The 18,806-nt window shown below is 35.5% G+C and overlaps 1 protein-coding gene across 1 annotated transcript; it reads right to left on the reverse strand.

The window, feature by feature from the left end:
- Window positions 1-46: 46 nt before the first annotated feature.
- On the reverse strand, window positions 47-12,353 carry calb1 (calbindin 1). The gene is made up of 11 exons (XM_053494208.1): window positions 12,192-12,353; window positions 11,812-11,888; window positions 9,196-9,270; window positions 8,070-8,150; window positions 7,596-7,652; window positions 6,736-6,813; window positions 6,588-6,643; window positions 6,454-6,493; window positions 6,306-6,359; window positions 5,259-5,330; window positions 47-1,729 (listed from the first exon to the last, which is right to left on the reverse strand). Exons 1-11 carry the CDS (start codon window positions 12,268-12,270, stop codon window positions 1,616-1,618), a joined length of 783 nt encoding a protein of 260 aa, XP_053350183.1. The 5' UTR covers window positions 12,271-12,353; the 3' UTR covers window positions 47-1,615.
- Window positions 12,354-18,806: the final 6,453 nt, after the last annotated feature.

Below are 18,806 nucleotides of genomic sequence, written 5' to 3' on the forward strand. Positions count from 1 at the left end.
AATAGGTTTAGATCTAAATTATGATCTTACAGTATTTGAAACTTTAATTGAGAAGCATCAACGATGTCTAATCTCTAACTGGGATCATGCTACAAACATATTGCTGAGACAGATTGAGACGGATCTTGTTGATGCTGTTGAATGGATCAGAGGTGATGTAATTCCCATTTTTTTCAGACCATCTTGCATTTTACCAAAAGTATGAATTGAACTTTTACTGTGGGTATATTCTCATAGATGCAGTGTTTCTTTTGGTAGGAAGGGACACAAGTCTTACAGCAAGCCTTCAAGATAAAATATGTCTGTAACGTTCAAATCTGTAAGAATCAGCAGGTCAATTATAAGATAAGATCATGGATTGTTTTCTTTCTTTAAATTGCATTCCCTCGGTTGTCTTACTATTCATTACCTTACCGTAACAAATTCTGTAAGAGCAATGATTCACAAAGTAAGCTCTGTGAAACAGGATGAGTCAAAGTGATTATATTTGTTATTACGTTCCTATAGTTATTAGTCTATTTGACTTCCTAATTTTAATAGATTTATTCCAAAATTTAGTAATTTAAAAAGAAGTAGGCATGAAGCATTGTCAACTTGGAATTACTGTGTTTTTGCTGCGGGATACACCCTGGACAGAAGGTTTAATGTTTTTCAGGGTCTAAGCAGGGTAGCACAGGGAGAACTTGCAAACACCATGTACACAGACCTAAAGCAGGAATCCAACCCCTGACCGTGTGTTCAACTACTGTAGAATTAGGAAATAACGTGTTAACATCTAACACAACATAAAATATTTTTTTTTAGTTGCATGTGCTGGTTTGTCTAATACCAAAAGAAAATATTAATGTTATTTCCATGCAAACAAACCACAACTCACCATTTGTTCAGATAGTGCTTTATTAAGTACAATATCCCGATACACAGTGTCACTGGGGTCAGCACATCATTCATTACAGTGCAAATACGGAAATATGAGACTGGAGAGTCGGCTGGTGCAATGCAGGTCATATACAGTAGATGTGGTATGTGCTTATAGAATCTTGCTGGAATCTTAAATGCCTCACAGCAAGATGTGCCTTCAGTCGCAAACATGCAATGCGAACAGAAATTCAGCCTGCTGCATTTTACATACAAGTATTTTTCCTATTGTACAGCTCCATCCCATCCACATTCCTCTACCACTTTATTGCTTTGGCTATATTATAAGGTAGATCAATTTTATTATGAAATGATTTACTGATTCTGTGTTAAATTATGAGCTGAATATAGTTAATACATACGGAGTACCTGTATTTTGGGGAAATGTCTCATATCTTCTAGGTGTGACAACATTCATGATTCTGGTCATTTTAAGTAATGTAATAATCTTGCCTTTACAAAAATCTGTACATTTAGAAACGGTATAGAAACAATAGATTGAAAAGTATGTGGCATCATTTTTAGGTCTGTGTACCTACATAGACTCAGCCTGTACATTACACTTTCCTTAAATGAACAGAAATACATCCAGTGTTTAGCTATGTTCACATGAAGAGTGAGCAGACAGCTTTGCTGGCGGTGGAATGTGGATGGAGAGGATGTAGGAGGTTGACGGACGTTAACTGCTCGACGAATCTCACATATCTTCAGCACACAACACCAGCGCCAACTCTGTTCTGTACAGTTTCCCTCCATCAGACAGGGCCATGATAGCCTTCTTATATATAGGGATTTTGCTGACTTCTAGAACCTGTCAGATATAAGAAGTAAGAAGTTTATATCTCACTAGGGTTACTGACTTTACTAACATTAAAATCAGCATAAAGTCTTTTATTTATATATATATATATATATATATATATATATATATATATATACTGTATATAGTCTTTGTCTTATATAAGTCTTATAAGGCACAATACGTACATCCATCCATCATACTGTATGTCAACCCTCCTCTATTAGTGAAGCAGAATCACAGCTTAACAGATAATATATGAATGAAGTGACACTGGCATGGCAATGCCATGTTAGTGAGTGTTGTGCTCAGATTATGCACCTCAGTGTCACTGCATGATTGAAAACTATTCAACCAAAATTTTCACCTTGATAAAAAGCTAGGGCATGATTAATGATCACAGCGCATGCTGAAAATGAGCTTTAGTCTTTAAGTATGCAACCAAATGGTGCATCAACAATATACAAATATCTGCTCAAGTAACCATGAATGAAAAATGAATATTTCATTTATTTGTCACATGTACCTTACAGCACAGTGGAATTATTATTTTTTTTGCATATCGCAGTTAGCCAGGATACAGCACCCCCGGAGACAGATAGGGTTAAGAGCCTTGCTCTTGCGCTTGGGTGGAAGCGTGGCGGTGATGAGGCTTGAACCCCAGCTTCCTAACCGATTGAGTCACCACTGACCCCAAGCACACGGTGCTTAAGAATATAGCTACCATACCTGTGCTACTGTGGTGCTAAGAATATTTCACAAATCTAAATAAAATCTGCTAAGCAGTGATCCTTTTTATTATCTTTTTTATCGCTGGTGAATGCAGTAAAGATTGACTGACAAGTGTATAGCAATAAATGCCAGTCATTAATTGTATACAGTCAGTAAATATGTATACATATATAGTAGATAGGCCTGGGGAAAAATGCCAAGTGATATGGATATAAGGATACCTTAAAAATTGTGTATATATGTACACTATATATATATATATATATATATATATAGATAGATAGATAGATAGATAGATAGATAGATATGTTGCAGCCTACGGTTAGGCAAAACTCCATTTTTATACTGAAAGTAGAAGCTGGAAAAATTGTGGCCCTGAAGGGATGGCCAGCAAAAATACTCAAATAGGAAGTGGCATTTGAATGATGATTGATTGGTATAATCAGAGCCAAAATGTGGAAATAAACAAACGTACAAAAAATGAACATTTTTAATACAAAAAAAAATTCTCCACATCATTACACCACCTTTCCCAGCCTGAAATGCTGGAACAAGTCAGGTTGGGTCTATGGAACCATGTCTACCAAGTCTACCAGGATCGTATTAATCAGACCATGCTATTTTTGCCCAGTCTTCAACTGTCCATTTTCTTCTGCTGTTTTAGCCACCCCAAGGTGTGATGTTTTGATGTGATGTGTTGTCCAATGTGCAATGCTTTTCTGCTCACCACAATTATACAGAGTGCTTATCTGACTGTAGCATTTCTGTCAGCTCAAACCAGTCTGGTGATTCTTTGATAATTCTCTCTGCATACCTGCTGCTCAACTGATTTTTTTTATTGCAACATTCTAAGTAAAAGCTAGAGGCTGTTGTACATGAAAGAAATCCCAGGATATCAGCAGTTATCGAAATATTCAAACCAGCCCATCTGGTACCAACTATCATGCCATTTTCTAAATCACTGGGAGTTCTGATGTTTGATGTGAATATTACTTGAAGCTTCTGGCTTGTATCTGTATGATTTTATTACAGTAGAGTGATGAATGAGTAGGTGTACAGGTGTGCCTTATAAAGTGCTAAGTAAGACTACATAAAAGGACTTATTAAAAGTTAATATAAAGGAAAAAAGAACACAACTCTTTATATACAGTTGTGTTTAAAATAATAGCATGGTGTTGAAAAAAGTAAGTAAAGCTTCATATCCATATAATAACTTTTCTTTTAAATCACACAAATGCATCGGACACCCTGCACGTTCTATTCTGAATCACAACATGAAGAAAAATGTGCTAAATGTATTATTAGTTTACAAAAAGTGAAGAAAAACAAATATTAGTCTGTTCACAAAAATAGCGGTCATTCATCTTTACAAACTGATAAATTTACAGTTTAAACAAAAATGCTTTAGGTTTAATCTTTCTTGTGCGTCTCTGAACTAACATTAAGTGGTATAACCATGGTTTCTGAGAACTGCTTCACGTCTGTGCTGCATGGAGTCAACCAACTTCTGGCACCTTTGAACAGGTTTTCTAGCCCAAGAAACAGCATTTTTTGCCTCAGAAACAGCTTTTTTAATGTCAGGCCACAAGATTTCTATTGGATTAAGGTCTGGGGATTGGGCTGGCCACTCCATAACGTTAATCTTCTTGGTCTAGAACCAAGATGCTGCTTGCTGGTGTGTTAGGGGTCGTTGTCTTGTTGAAAAACCCATTTCAAGGGCATTTCCTTTTCAGGATAAGGCAACATGACCTCTAAGTATTCTGATGTACTTATATTGATCCATGATCCCTGAAATGTGATAAATAGGCCCAACACCATAGTACGAGAAGCATCCTCATATCATGATGCTTGTCCCCTCCATGCTGTGCACTGTGGCTTGAATTCAGTGTTTGGGGGTTGCCTGACAAACTGTCTGCGGCCTCTAGACCCAAAAAGAACAATCTTGCTTTTATCAGTCCACAAAATATTCTGCCATTTCTCTCTAGGCTAGTCAATGTGTTCTTTGGTGAACTGTAACCGCTTTAGCACATTTTTTTTTCAACAATGGGACTTAGCTGGGGCTTCTTCTAATAGTTTTCTGGTTTGGTCTCCATTTTAAAGCATTTGCTATCATTTTAGCAGAGCAGCCTATTATTTTCTGCACTTCTTTGTATGTTTTTCCATCTCTAATCAACTTTTGAATCAAAGTACGCTGCTCTTCTGAACAATGTCTGGAACGACCCATTTTATTTTCAGAGAGAAATGCACAAGACAACCTTTTCTGCATTTATCCTTGATTTTTTTTTTTTATCCTTGAATTTGTTTGACATGTTTTTTTTACAGAATAATTTACCTCTCTAATTGAACTCCACACTGCTATTATTTTGAACATGCCCATTTTCAATTCATGATTCAATTACACAGACAGGTGCATGCAAGTCATGACTGTTGGGTCTGTTGTTTTCTATTACTCCACTACAACTACAAGTTAAATATTTACCATGAAGAAATATAATTTCTCCCAAAAACAATTATTGATCTGTTTAATGATGTTGACCTGCTATTATTTTGAACACTACTGTAAATAGGTACTGAATTTTGAAAAATATTAAGAACCTAAGAAAACCATGCCATGTCCAAGTACTGCTGTAGTAACACATCTGTATGCAGGGGACACACAAAGCAGGAGATAGGGTTTTTGGCCAATGTTAGTATGTTTTTTCGAGTCTACTTTAAGAAATCGTGTTAGTACAAGCCTATCCCTGAACTAGCAAAAATGTAATCTGCTAAAGGAAATATATTTTAGACAGCTTGTGGAATAGAGTCTCACCTTTTTATTTTTCTCACATAGGTCTTTGAGCAGGGCATCCAGCTCATTCTCATCCATATAACCATTCCTGTCCTAGAGGAGACAAAGGAAACCAAGAATGAATGTAAACACATATGTTTTTCAGATTCACTGTATAGTCAGTCAGTTAGCATGCTATTTTACTGCCATGCCGTTTTAATCTTCATTCAGTAATTAGAAATGCTTCCTGTCAAACTCTCTGTGACAAAAGAATGAGAGAAAGCAGGCACTGCTGATTGGTTTTGCACAGAGTCAGTCCAATGCCACACCAGCTGTTATTCTGCTTATTCCATGGCTACAAACAAATGAGGTTAAAAAGTAAATGACTTAAGTTTACTGGTTTGAAAAGCCAAGCTGGTCTTGATAATGTTAATGATGTGAAACTGCTTGCCGAGGTGAGGAGAGGAGGTATCATTCATCACACACTGTCATTAACAACCTGAATGCAGTCTTGTGACTCCTTGCCAGTTCCATCAGAACGATGGGAAGAGCTTAATGGGGGAAAATTAATCAGGAAAAACAATATAGGGCCAAACCAGATGTGTGTCAAATGTGTCAACAGCATGCCAGCCTGCTCTGAGACACCTCATAGTTCTGCTAATGAGTATGTGCTGTCTTCTTTCATGCCAAATCTCTTCCTGGGTATTCAGATATCCCAGTAAACTACATTGTGTAAGGAGGGAGGTGAGTGTGCAACCTGAAGCTGCCAGTCAATAAGGATCAGAGGTGCTGTCATCAGCAGTGCAGAATTTGCCCTATTCAGGGACACACTAATACATTGTGGTGAAGCCAGAGCCAAGAGCTCCAATAGTGCTGGAGGTGATATCCAGAGAGGACACACTCTATGCATACTAATAACTGCTACCTTAAGGATCCAAAAATAGACACACATCTTGAGAATGCCTGACTGACCAGTGTAATTATGTTTATGCTTAAAACAAATGCTCCTAAATATGCTAAATTATCCGCCATTATTTTATATAATCATGCTTATATTCACACAAAAAGATAAACATTTCAAGAAATTACCTTATCATATAACTCAAAAACCTTGTTGAAGTCTTTTCTGGCCATTTTTACTCCCTGTAGGAAGAATTAGTGGAACATTATTGCTGTTAAATCTAATTAAGAGTAATGGCATCAAAGCTAAACATATTCAACCTTTATAATGTCTGACCTGAAATTTCAGTAGAAAGTTTTCTTGGTCTGGCAGTAGCCTGTTGTTGTAAAGTTCATGTTATTAGCAATGCTAAAATAGAATTTGATCCAATAAACAATCATAATGTTTTGTTATGGGATGATGAGACAAACCTTGCCATTTCTGCCAGACACAATTTCCCATCATTATTCAAATCGAAAATTTTTAGCTGCAAGAAAAAAAAAAAAGAACATTTCAATAACATAATAACGAAACTTTAATCAAATAACCCACTGCTGTGACTATTTGTGGTTCTTCTACCGTGGTTGATGTGTATTCCTCTAACTTCTTGTCATCAAAAGGTTTCTTTGCTCTTTGAAGCAGGTCTCTCAAAAAGTTCTGAAATAGTAGTGACAATGAATTCTCATCAGGACTCACCGAACAAATCAGCTTTAGAGTTACCACATTGTGCACTTTTAATAAACCGATAATTGAGCAGCTGTTTAACAGCATTAGATTTGTCTTACTCATACAATAAAAGTGTCTATCATGCTGTCTACAAACCCACTTTATATCCCGCACTCTGTAGGTTTCCTACTGACCTTTTTGCTGTCTTTCCTACTGTCTGGAGAAATAAACCTTTAAAGGTATAATTTACTAAATCATAAACTGGAACTATATTAAAATCTCATTCTCATTCGCTCTGCTTTGTGACCTTATTGGGTTATATTTATGGTTCAGTGGAAGTGACACAGCCTCTCACAAGTCTTTTCATGCACTTCAGTAAAAATAGTGTTAAGACGCCCAACGACACGTAGTATTATTGTCCACAGAAAAGGCCAGCTCTTGACAGAGTGGTAATGGTTCACTTGGCTATAACTGACCAGGCCATAAATCAAAGTCTTACATCTAAAACTTCCTGTCATATGTAATCGAAAAAGGTCAGTAGTGTTTCTAAATGACAAATCAATACAGAATCTGTGGAGTGAAAGTCGGCAGGTACTTTTTGGAATATTGCCCTGAAGGGTTATATTTCAGTTACACGGGCAGCCCTGAAATATAAAGCTGAAAAAATATACGCTGCAGTATGAAAAGCCCTGAGGTGCACTTTTTGGCAGAGGTGGATGATTATTAAACTTGTACCTCTCAGATCAGGACACAATTCACACAATTCTTCTTACCTTAAGCTCATCAGCTTCTATGTAGCCACTGTGATCAGCATCATAATTCCTCCAGGCCTGTTAGAAAGAGAGAGAGAGAAAAGCTTTGGTTTAGTGTAAATGTCTTCATTAAATGAACAAGCAAAATGACAGAAGAAAGCTACTTCTAGAATTTCAGCACATTGTTTTTTTTTTGCCTATTAAAAATTAGAACTTTTAGGCAATCCACATTTATTTTCATTTTCAATTCTGGTCTTAAAACCTACAAAGTATTTGAGCAGATAGTATTTGTTAATACTATTGTACTTAATACTAAGTGTTAAGTGTCATTATCACAAGTATGTTTCACTTGAGTTATTTTACATTTGTATTATTTTTAAAAGAATTCTATGTACAAGACTTTGGCAAAGTTCTTTTAAAAATGTTTTTAATAATCATGCTTACTTTTTATAATAATTTTTAAGCAATTCATGCTGAACTTGAACACACAAGTACCTCCATAAATTCTGTACAGGATCTCAGTTGTTGACGGAAAAATAGCAAGAAGTTTTCCTCTGTGGGTAGTATTTGTACCAACTGCAGCAAAAAAAAAAAATATATATAATAATGAACAAACATCAGATGCCAAAGAATTTTCTAAATTTATAATTCTGGCCAAGAGTGTTAATGAGCACAAAACAGGTCACTGATTTCACTGATTAGTTCTCGCCTATCTGGCTGAAGTGGTTTGCTATCTAGAATCAGCTGGTTTAGTTAATGGATGAAACAAATACAAACAATATGGTTAAAACAAGGTAACTCTTAAGTGAACTGTGAACTTCTATAGCGAATTTCTGTACATGATTTCAGGGAGCAGCTAAGCAGGCATGGATTGAGCGAGTGACACCAGAGTACTGCAGAATGCAGTTTGTTCTTTGTGACTCTAAGCTCAGATGGATCCAGCAGGTTTTAAAGAATAAAGGACTCCATGCTTCATGCTATTTAACTGCATGAAATAACAAATTATTCTTACTATCTTTGTTGTCTCTATTTTAAGAAATTGTGAGAATGTCATTCAATACTCAATACTTTCGGCCACCACTGTACTATAATGGTTGTTTTGATTCTATGAATAAATCAGTTAGATAGAAAATTTGTCTATTACATTAAGTTTATCACAGGACATCAACTCAGGTATAAAACATTTGAATGACATTGTAGCTTCTGAGACAGAGTCGCTGTACACTGTAGGAGATTTTACTTCAAAAACCTTTACAGCTCTCTGTGGCCTTTGCCTGAAATTGGCAATCTAACCAGACAATGTCTAGACTGGGAATTATAATTTATTGGTCAAGTGCAGGCTTGTGCACTCCAGCTGTCCCCTTTGATGTGTATTTATGGGTTGAAAGTTTTGGACAAATAAACGCTTCTCAATTTAATTACGGGAATCCTGAAAAAATTGGTCTAAGTGTTATCTGATTTAGCCATTCAGATTTCCTTAGCCTGAGCTAACCCCTAGGTACAGGCCATTTGTTATGAGCCACAGCTTTACTGGGTCAAAAAGGTATACAATTTACAATTCACAAAAAGAACAAACAGAATCAGAAATTCCACTTGCATAATGCAAGTAAGACAATCATACCTCAATAATATCTATTTTTCCATCAGCATTTTTTTCATATTCTTCCACGAAAGCCCTCATTTGATCTGTTAGTTCCTGTAAAATATTCATAATAGGAACAAAAAATATTAGTCACTAGAATGAGGAAAATAAAACTTAATTCTAACAAAGATCTAATTCTACCATTCTGCTTTAATGGTATCTGGATCTGGTTATTCAGTTTAAATAGACGGTATACAGTTGTTTACCTCTTACAGAAAAGTTCTGCATGGGTTCATGCATATCGCTGCACAAACATAGATATCAATCACTAACTACACTGTTCGTGCAATACATTTGGTTGTAAGGGGACTGTTGTCTTAATTGATGGAAAAACTTGTTTCCCAGCTGTTCCACAAAATTTAATTTAGCTATACCCAGATAACCTTTATGATGTGCAGTATAAGCAAATCATTGGGGTAAGAAATTAAGTGGAAATCTTAAATTAGATAAAATTGTCTTTGTGAATACAGACAGTTATCTTTATGTGAAATCTCTGTTTTTCCAGACTCATTTTAAAATAAAGTGCTTTTCTTTTCTTTAAAATAAGAACATTGCAAATGATCCATCATTATTTGCAGGAAATGAAAAAACCAACAACCTTGATATTAGCAGATTTGAATATACATAAACAATTAATCAAGAGCATAATTTTCAGAAGATCCAGTGGTAATTTTTTATCATCTACCACTGTTACTGTACCAGTGAGTATTACACAGTGAACTGTGTATAGTAATGTTTCTTTCACAGTCTTCTTTGTGGTATTGTACTATAAATGATCAGCTCATCACTTGGTAAATAGTCAAACAATGTGTTATGCTAATTCCTTGTGCATATTTATATTTAATATTTATTTAAATATAAGTAATTCATATTTATATATAATATTTACATATTAGTATTAATATTTAACATACAGAATGACTTTTTTTGCTTTATATGTTGTTAAACCATCATGCAAGTGTGAAAATTATTATTATGTATTTCCTAATGCACAAATATACACAGTATAAAGCCAACATGCTTTAAATAAGCAATGCCAAAATCTGTAAATAAAGTTATTTAGCTTATATGCATTTTAATGATTAATTTCAGTATAATTAATCATGGCAAAATTAATTAATTAAACATGGGAGCTATAGGCTAATTGTCTTTAATTTCCTTACTAAACATTGCACATCAAGAGACAGGGTGCCTGGTGTCACTTAGATGGCATAGAGGTTTCATTGCACCTAGTGGTTAAAAATGGGAACAACAATCTGTGGTTATAGAAGCTCACCGGGGCAGGAATCATGCTAACCTATGTGTGATGTGCCTGTTATTAAAAAACAATCTTATTTTTGGAGGAGTAAATTCAGCTCATTTGTGCGATTTGAAGGATAAAGCTGAAACATGGGTAATGGGAAATTACCTTTCAATGAAGTGCATCTAAGCCCATTTAAAACAAGCTACTCAACTGTATGTCAGATGACTGTGTTTCTGACAGCTACAGGGTTATTCTAAAAATGCACTAGATAGTAACCTGAATAATTGTGTAATCCAATGTGGGACTTTGGTCTTTAACTTATTTCATTTGTGCTATAATTAATACCAAATAATAATAATAATAATAATAATAATAATAATAATAAAAATAGCTAGTTGCTGCTACCTAGCTACGCTAGCTTTTGTCCACAAGACAAAATGCTGGACATGGGTATGAATAAAACACTCTATGACCCTGTGATTGAAAACTTATTTATTGCGCTTCATTCTGCATTTATTCTTTAATTCCACTAATAGCTGAAATCAACACCTAATACCCCCAAAACCCTGCACAAAAAAATCAATAAATCAATATTAAAACCCCTTTTTTGTCTTTTATATTTAAATATTCGTATCTTGTATTCTGTGTTCTACTGCTACACTTTCTTTTGTTTTCTCAACCAAATTTATATTAATTTTATAAATCATCTTATATATCCAATTATATCTTTTACTTATATCTTCTAATTATCTTCTTCCCTTTTTCTGTTCTGCTTTAAGTTATAAAAAACCAGGGTTGAACTGCCTTTGTGTGAGAAATTTGCCAAATAAATAAATTTGCCTTGCATTGCCTTCTAGTAGCATTGTCCTTATCCTTACCCCACTCAGAGCTGAACTAGGTGTCGATTTCCAATAAAGCTTTGATGTAAAAAATACAATAAGGCCAGTAAATTATTCCATTACATCATACAGAATCAGTATCAAGGTTCCTGAATAGCACAATTGACATTGCAAGATATGAGAGAGCAAAAATAACAAATAATAATAATAATAATAATAATCCATGCTCAACAAACATGACAGCAAATGAATATGGAATCTGTATATGGATATTATTTTTATATTATCTAAAAACAATATTTAGAAATATATAATATAAATTAGAAATATAAAAATAATATTAATTATTTTTAAGGTTATGACACTGATAACCTCATCATGAAGCATGGGAGTGCATAATAATAATAATAATAATAATAATTTATTTTAATCTGTTAGATTTGTATTCTCTATAACCGAAAAAAGGAAAACACAAAACCATTTTATAGCATTTATTGCTTTATGTGCACTTACCAGACCTGCTTGTTTCCGAGCTTGCTGAAGTTCCTTAATAAAGTTCTGTAACTCTTTTCCCTCGATATACCCATTACCTGGGAGAATTCAGATGGCAGTGATATCAGTAACAATTTAGAATAAGTGTGAATTTAGATATGTAGTGCATTGAAATGTCTCATCGTAGCTTATATTTTAACATTTTCACCGGATAAACTTCTGTACAATTCAACGCTATTAAATCGTATTTGATACCACAACAAGATTAAGGTAAAATTCACGTTAAACAATTTTTGCAGGAAAAAAAGTTGCAAACTCGCTGAAAAAAAGAAATCAAGCAAATATTCCACAGAAGTTGTTAAACTTCACATTCTTCGTTCCATGAATTGAGGACACATTACCGTCATTATCATAATGATGAAAGATATCCAGGAACTGAGAGGCAGAAATCTCCACTCCCTGAAGGTAAGAGTTGGCCATGTTTCCCGCGCTGGTCCTGATGCGATGGTCTGACACTGAGACAGCGCCGCTCTGATCGCCGCACTCTCTCTATATAAACCAAGATAACGGCACTATGCAGGATCACACGGGACAAAATTTCCCCCTCACCCTTCAGCTCAGCGTCTAAACCAGCACGTGACATATCTTGTTGTCTGATAAAAGCCTCCCCCCACAAAAAAAACCTTATGCTTATGCCTGCTTAAATAAAATGAAACACTTTCTGCTTAAGGTATTGGAAGGAGAAATTGCATATGACAATTCAAAACAAAAAAAAAACAACAACCTGTCTACCTTTCCCTTTTAATTTCCATATTCCAATATATATCAAATCTTATTTTTTTTTTACTTTTGAACTGATATCATGAAAATAATCATAGGATATCATGCAAAAATTGATGAGGAGCTTAACCAAAGTTGTAGAATTCATATGAATGATGTATACTTGCTGCCTTACTACAAAACCTATATCTATCTATCTATCTATCTATCTATCTATCTATCTATCTATATAAACTCTGTACAACTGTTTCATAGATATAGCTTTAGATTGTTTCTTGTTACAGTCATAGGCCTAGTGCTGTCGGAGCACCAGAATGATGTGCCATCACTTTTTGTCTCCAAAAGATTATTTGCGTAATCCTGTGCTGATAGCCTTTCAGCAGCACTGAGAATATACTGTAGCAGTCCTAAGATACTGTATGCATTGTAGGCTGATTGTTTTATTGCCCATAGTGCATAATTGGGTATGCAAGTTAATGTGCCTGTGCCTTGCAATAGTTTATTACCCCATCTAGAGTGTCCCCTGCTTTGTGCCCTGAGTTATAACAAATAATTTTACATATATAAATTACATCACCATTATTTAATTCCATGCATATACCATGATTTGATCATGGTGTTTCTTTTGTTATGATCATGGTTTTCATTCTCACCTGAAATGGGAAAATTAGGCACAAATTTTGTCCCAAAAGACCCGTCATTCCAGGCTGCTGTGCTGAGCCGTCCTCCTCCCCTCTGCATGCTGAGAGGATCCTAAGCGCCTGTGCGCTTCTGCAGTCTTGTGGTCACAGGTAGCGACGAGTCACACACGCTGGTCTGCACAGATGTGAGTGGAATTTAAATTAGGATTTGCTCTTCATGCTGTGGTTTGAAATGAAGACACATGACAATCCTATTTACCAGCAAAACACTTGATGAGCAACATCTGGCACCTAAAAATGGCATAAAACAATCTGACATGCTTCACAGGCGCCCTAAGGCACAGCTGTTATGACTGCCAGGGAAGTGCCTAGTCATTCAGCATAAGGACCATCAAGCTTAGCAGTCATACAACACTTGCTGTGTTATCTGCGTAATTCCGAACACCCTATCTCTAAACTCAACAAACATTTTAATTAGGGCTCTTGTTTGATTATTTTATTAAATATATAACAATAGTGTATTTTCATACCATATTAACCTCCCCAAATGTTTAGACTAATAGTATTCTTAGTCCCTGACCCAGTGAACCAATATGAGATACCAGTATTCTTAACCCCTGACCTAGTAAACCAGTATGAGGTACCAGTATTCTTAGTCCCTGACCCAGTGAAGCAGTATGTATTTGTTGATAAACACTTCTGTAAATCAATTTGTAAATACATTTGTTTATAAGCAGTGAAGATTGTGTGTACAGTACAGTACATTCTCAAAGTGGCTCAGTGGTATGTGTTTGGTATATGAAAGGCCAGGGTTCAATTTCCAGCCAAAGACCAAACCCAGCCACTGGAGGCAGTGCTGATCCCAAGCTCAGATAAAATAGGGAGAGTTGTGTCAGAAAGGGCATGCTGGTAAAACCTATGCCAACTTGATTGGATTGTATGTAGATTGGATTGTCCTCTGTGTTGACCCCTTGAGAGTAGCAGCTGAAAGCACAACATTATTTAATATGCAATATTTAGCAACCCCTTTAGGCCCAAATCAATTCCCAAACCAGCCAGCTCAGTGACTGAGATTTGCAAGGTTGTGTTGTTTAATTTAATGCTCCTTCATAACATATGAAAGATGCTCAACAGTTTTGCAAAAAACGTTTTTTATTTACAATCCAAGCCGCTGGAGGCGGTATTATGATCTGGGGTTGCTTCACTTTGATGAGTATTGCTATGGTGCAATGAAATGAAATTAGCTGTCTTCCTGAATGTACAAAATGACCAGGTTATCATATCAATTAATCTTTTTTTCACAGATGCCACAAGCATATTATGTGACATACATTGCGAAAGAGTGTTTCTCAGAGCATGAGCTATAATTTTCATGGATGAACTGGTCACCCAATGGTTTTTATTGGGGTTCAGGTCATGGCATTGTGCAAGGCACCTAAGTTCTTCCAATCCAACCTTGGCGAACCATGTCTTCATGGAGCTTGCTTTGTGCACAGTGGTATTGTTATGCTGTAAAAGACCTCTACCAGCCTACATTTCATAGCAGTGCTAACAATAGCTGCAAAAAGAGATAAAGCGAGGCATCTCGCTTTTTTCCTTTTTCTGGACACCAACTATTACTGCTGACTAACTGCTTTCCATCCTCCAGAGGCAAATCCCAAACATTTTTGCAAAATTTGCATCCATTGTTTGAAATTAATGAGTGGTCGCATAAACTAATGATGTGATTTACTTTAACCCGGATAATGTAAGCAAAGACTTATTGATGCGCATGTGTTACATTTTATAGGACAGATCCATAAAAGATTATCGTCAGATAAAAGTCCCTTGCTGTTCTTAATTTGAGCTGTCATGACATGTATATTTGATCTGACCAAAATATCAACAATGAACGATGTTGTTTATAATGTGAATGTAAATTGATGTAAAATCAATTGTGTACCTGCAACATTGTGGCAACAATTCGGCTTAAGGGCCACAAATTTCTCTCAGAGCAATAGGTGTTGAAGTTTTAAACATATATTTTATAGATGCTATACAATTTTATACAATACATAAAATTGATAACAATCGTTAACATACTTGTTGGTAAACTGTATTATTATTTGATTCCTGACAATCCAAGCCAATTTCCTAAACGGTTTATTAAAGTTATTATAATTTATTGTAGGATCTTAATTCAGATCATTTATTAGTGACTTCTCATGGTGTTTTCGTTATTCTTTGCATGTGAACAACTGATTAGCTCAGCTTGAATTGTGTGACCAGAGTCTTAATTGCACCCTATGTGTTATTAACAGTACTCTGTGCCAGACAAAACAGATGCTGGTTTACACGTTTCATGAAGATACGTTTCACTCCTGGCAAAGCAGATATACATCCCTAGAAATGTCTAAAAGATCAAGCTAAAACATACTTTTTGTTTTCTGTAAAAGTGCCTTCCTCCTTCACCACCATTGCCAGTAGCTGAGTTACAGGATGCAGTCTGTATCCATGCATGTACAGTAGTTCAGTAAATGATGCCAGTGGTAGTCATTTAGAGCATGCATGTTATTTATCCACAAGTGACAGACAGTTAAAATTGACACACCAGATGTGTTGTGAGCAATATGAAACACACCCGCAGAGTGTGATGTGAGAAATTTATATCACAGGTTAACAAGTACATGGTCACACCAATATTTGGTAACATATGTAGTGCCATTTATTTAGAGAAAATATAGCCAAGTTAATTCATGTCATATTAGCAATTGGAAAATCTCATTACCTAGTTTATTATCCAGCAAACAAAATATTATGAGATCACAAGAGCCAATGAGTAAAGTTGACATATAATCACTCATAACTAATTCAAACAAATTCTGAAATTCCACCATTTATTTTTCAGGGTATTAATTTCTTTCTTTCCTCAAACATGTAGACTAAGAGTAGAAGAAGAGGTTTTGTAAAGAATATATATCATTTTTAGCATAGTTTATTTCTAAAAGGACCAAAAAATGACAGCCTAGGTATATCACCCACCAAACTATCTAACATTTGTATTCTGTAGTCCCACTTAATCATACGTTATCTCCAACTTGCTGCAGGCTATAGTGCTCTTTGGATAAATATGTATTCTCTCCTGAATAGTTTATCTTCATGCAGCAGTAAACTTGTGACAACCCCTTGTATATCAGCAATCTAACTGTTTTACATTTAGTTCAACCGATTTTGAAACACTTCCATTTAAGAACAGTTTATTAACAGTGGATGACTTAGAGATATAAAATTGCTGCTTCTGAAACTGAAGTTTGCGGACCAGGCTGAGCCTCTCATATGTCCCGTCATTTTTGCTTTGAGTGCGTATGAGTATTGAGTTCAGATAGATGTGCTGTTAAAAACTGAAGCCAGACTTTAAATGAAGTCGACCTCTTTTCCACATAGCTGCCAAAATGTCACAAAACCATTGAAAATGACTACAGTCTTCTGCTGACTCAACCCATTAGCAGCGTGGTGCTTTGCATAAAAGTAGCGCTGAATTGACCTTCTAGGAAAATCAAAAAAGGTCACCGGCAGTATTAAATCCACAATACAGAGTGGTATTACTACAACTTTAAGTCCTGGTCAAATAGAGAAACCATGGGGGAAAAATGTTCTGTGGTAACCATTAAACTGTTTAATGTACTACATTTGAGAGAAAATAAAAAATCATGTTGTAAAGACAGATACGGTAAAGCTATGTGTATGTCATTAGCCTGTGCATGTCAGTCAAATTAAGAACCTTCAAGTTTAGAGAAAATGAAATAGTCAGTAGTCAGACAATGTCTAACAAATCTTTGTGCGAAATCTAATTTTCAATATTGAAGAGGTGAAAAAAGGAAGGAGTTGTATAAAAGAATTTGTTTAGATGCAGCAAAGCAACACATTATAAATATTTGCGAAATTAACATAAATGGAACTGACATTTTAAAGGGCAAATTCAGAGTTACTGTAATTGCCATCTTGATTTGTATTGCATCACTTAGTTTCCCATAAATGCAAGCCTCACAATCAAATATTAATTAGATTTTATTTAGGCTTTGATGGGTTTTTTTTTAATGCATGGCCAAGCATCAGTCAAATGGAAACATTTTATTATTTTCAAATAATTAATAAATTTATTTCATATGCCTGCTACAGCACATGGCTTTATTACAAATTGCAATACTGATGCTGGAATAGGTGCTCTGTACTGTATAAATGTAATAAGTAACACAGGATTATACTCACAGGATTGGCACTAAGCAGTTGTGTGGCCTTAAGAAAACCACATTAGTTATTGAAGCTAATGAGAAAAAAAAAAGGATTCAGTTTGCTCAGAAGGATAAACAGTGGAGCAATGGTGATGTGGTCTGATGAGCTCAGATTGACCCTGTCCCAGAGTGATGGGTTCATCAGGGTAAGAAGGAAAGCGCATGAGGTGATGCACCCATCTTGGATAATACCCAGTGTACAAGCTTCTGAAGGCAGTGTTATGACCTGGGTTTACTTCAGTTCATCATGATGTTACCGTATGCATCAAAGAACTGAAAAATCTGACTATCAATGTATTTTTTTCTTCCCTTACAGCATGCAGATATTCCAGGATTTAAATGATCAAAAAGTGGTTTTGAAAGCAGGAGGAATAATTTTTACACATAAGCTGGCCAAAACATTGCATGTTGTAAAAACACAGCGTTAAAGTTTGTCGAACAAAACTTTTTTTTTGTCCAGGAAGTGCATATTCAACTGATTGTTTGACTGTGGCAAATCTAAAATCCAAACTTGTAGCCTTGCATTGTTCGTTTGCCTATCTTTCATAAAATGCAGATTTATTTTCAGCATATAAGCACTTTGCAGAAAAGCAGGACAACTTATGCATGCAGAACCCTTTTCAATATTTTGTTATATTCTGCATTATTTGCCATAAATTCATGTTGTAGCTCAGATCTTCATTTGGTAAATACTTGCAATTACACACACACACACACAGTAAACAGCTGATGTTACAACATCTCTTCTCAGTTTGCAGAGCCACAGCTACTTGATTAGGAACGCAGCAGCCTCCTGCTAGTCCTTGTGCCTTGACAACTGGGTTTATTGAAGATGCCATGACATGGTTGAATAATGATCGATTATCAGCCCTGCCAAAAAAAACAAACAAAAAAAAAACACCACCCTGTGGAGGTGAGCACACATGAGATGGCCCTATCACATACTTACTCAGGATTCATTGTTTTTACCAATTGGAACACTAGTCAAACCATATGTCATTTAAAGCACACTGACTACATCTATGTGTCTGTAAGGTTTATAATTTTTTATAATGCCATTTTTCATTCTTTCCCTTCTTTGTTTTTCAGGTGGCTAAGCACACTGTCTTCGTTGCCTTTTGGTGCTGCTGGTGTGCTTGTTCTCTATAAGGGGCAGTTTGCTCTTTCAGCTGAGATGTCTTTGCACATGCAGTCGGAGAGGTCTGACAGCACAATATAAAACAGCTCAGCAGCAGTGAGTCATTTCACTGTGTAATGCAGGTCCCTGCATCATAACAGTATATTCAGAGGTTTCATCTACACTGAAAAAAATGATTTTTTGGTG

The sequence above is a fragment of the Clarias gariepinus genome, chromosome 4 (genome assembly GCF_024256425.1).
Source record: "Clarias gariepinus isolate MV-2021 ecotype Netherlands chromosome 4, CGAR_prim_01v2, whole genome shotgun sequence".
NCBI lineage: Eukaryota > Metazoa > Chordata > Actinopteri > Siluriformes > Clariidae > Clarias > Clarias gariepinus.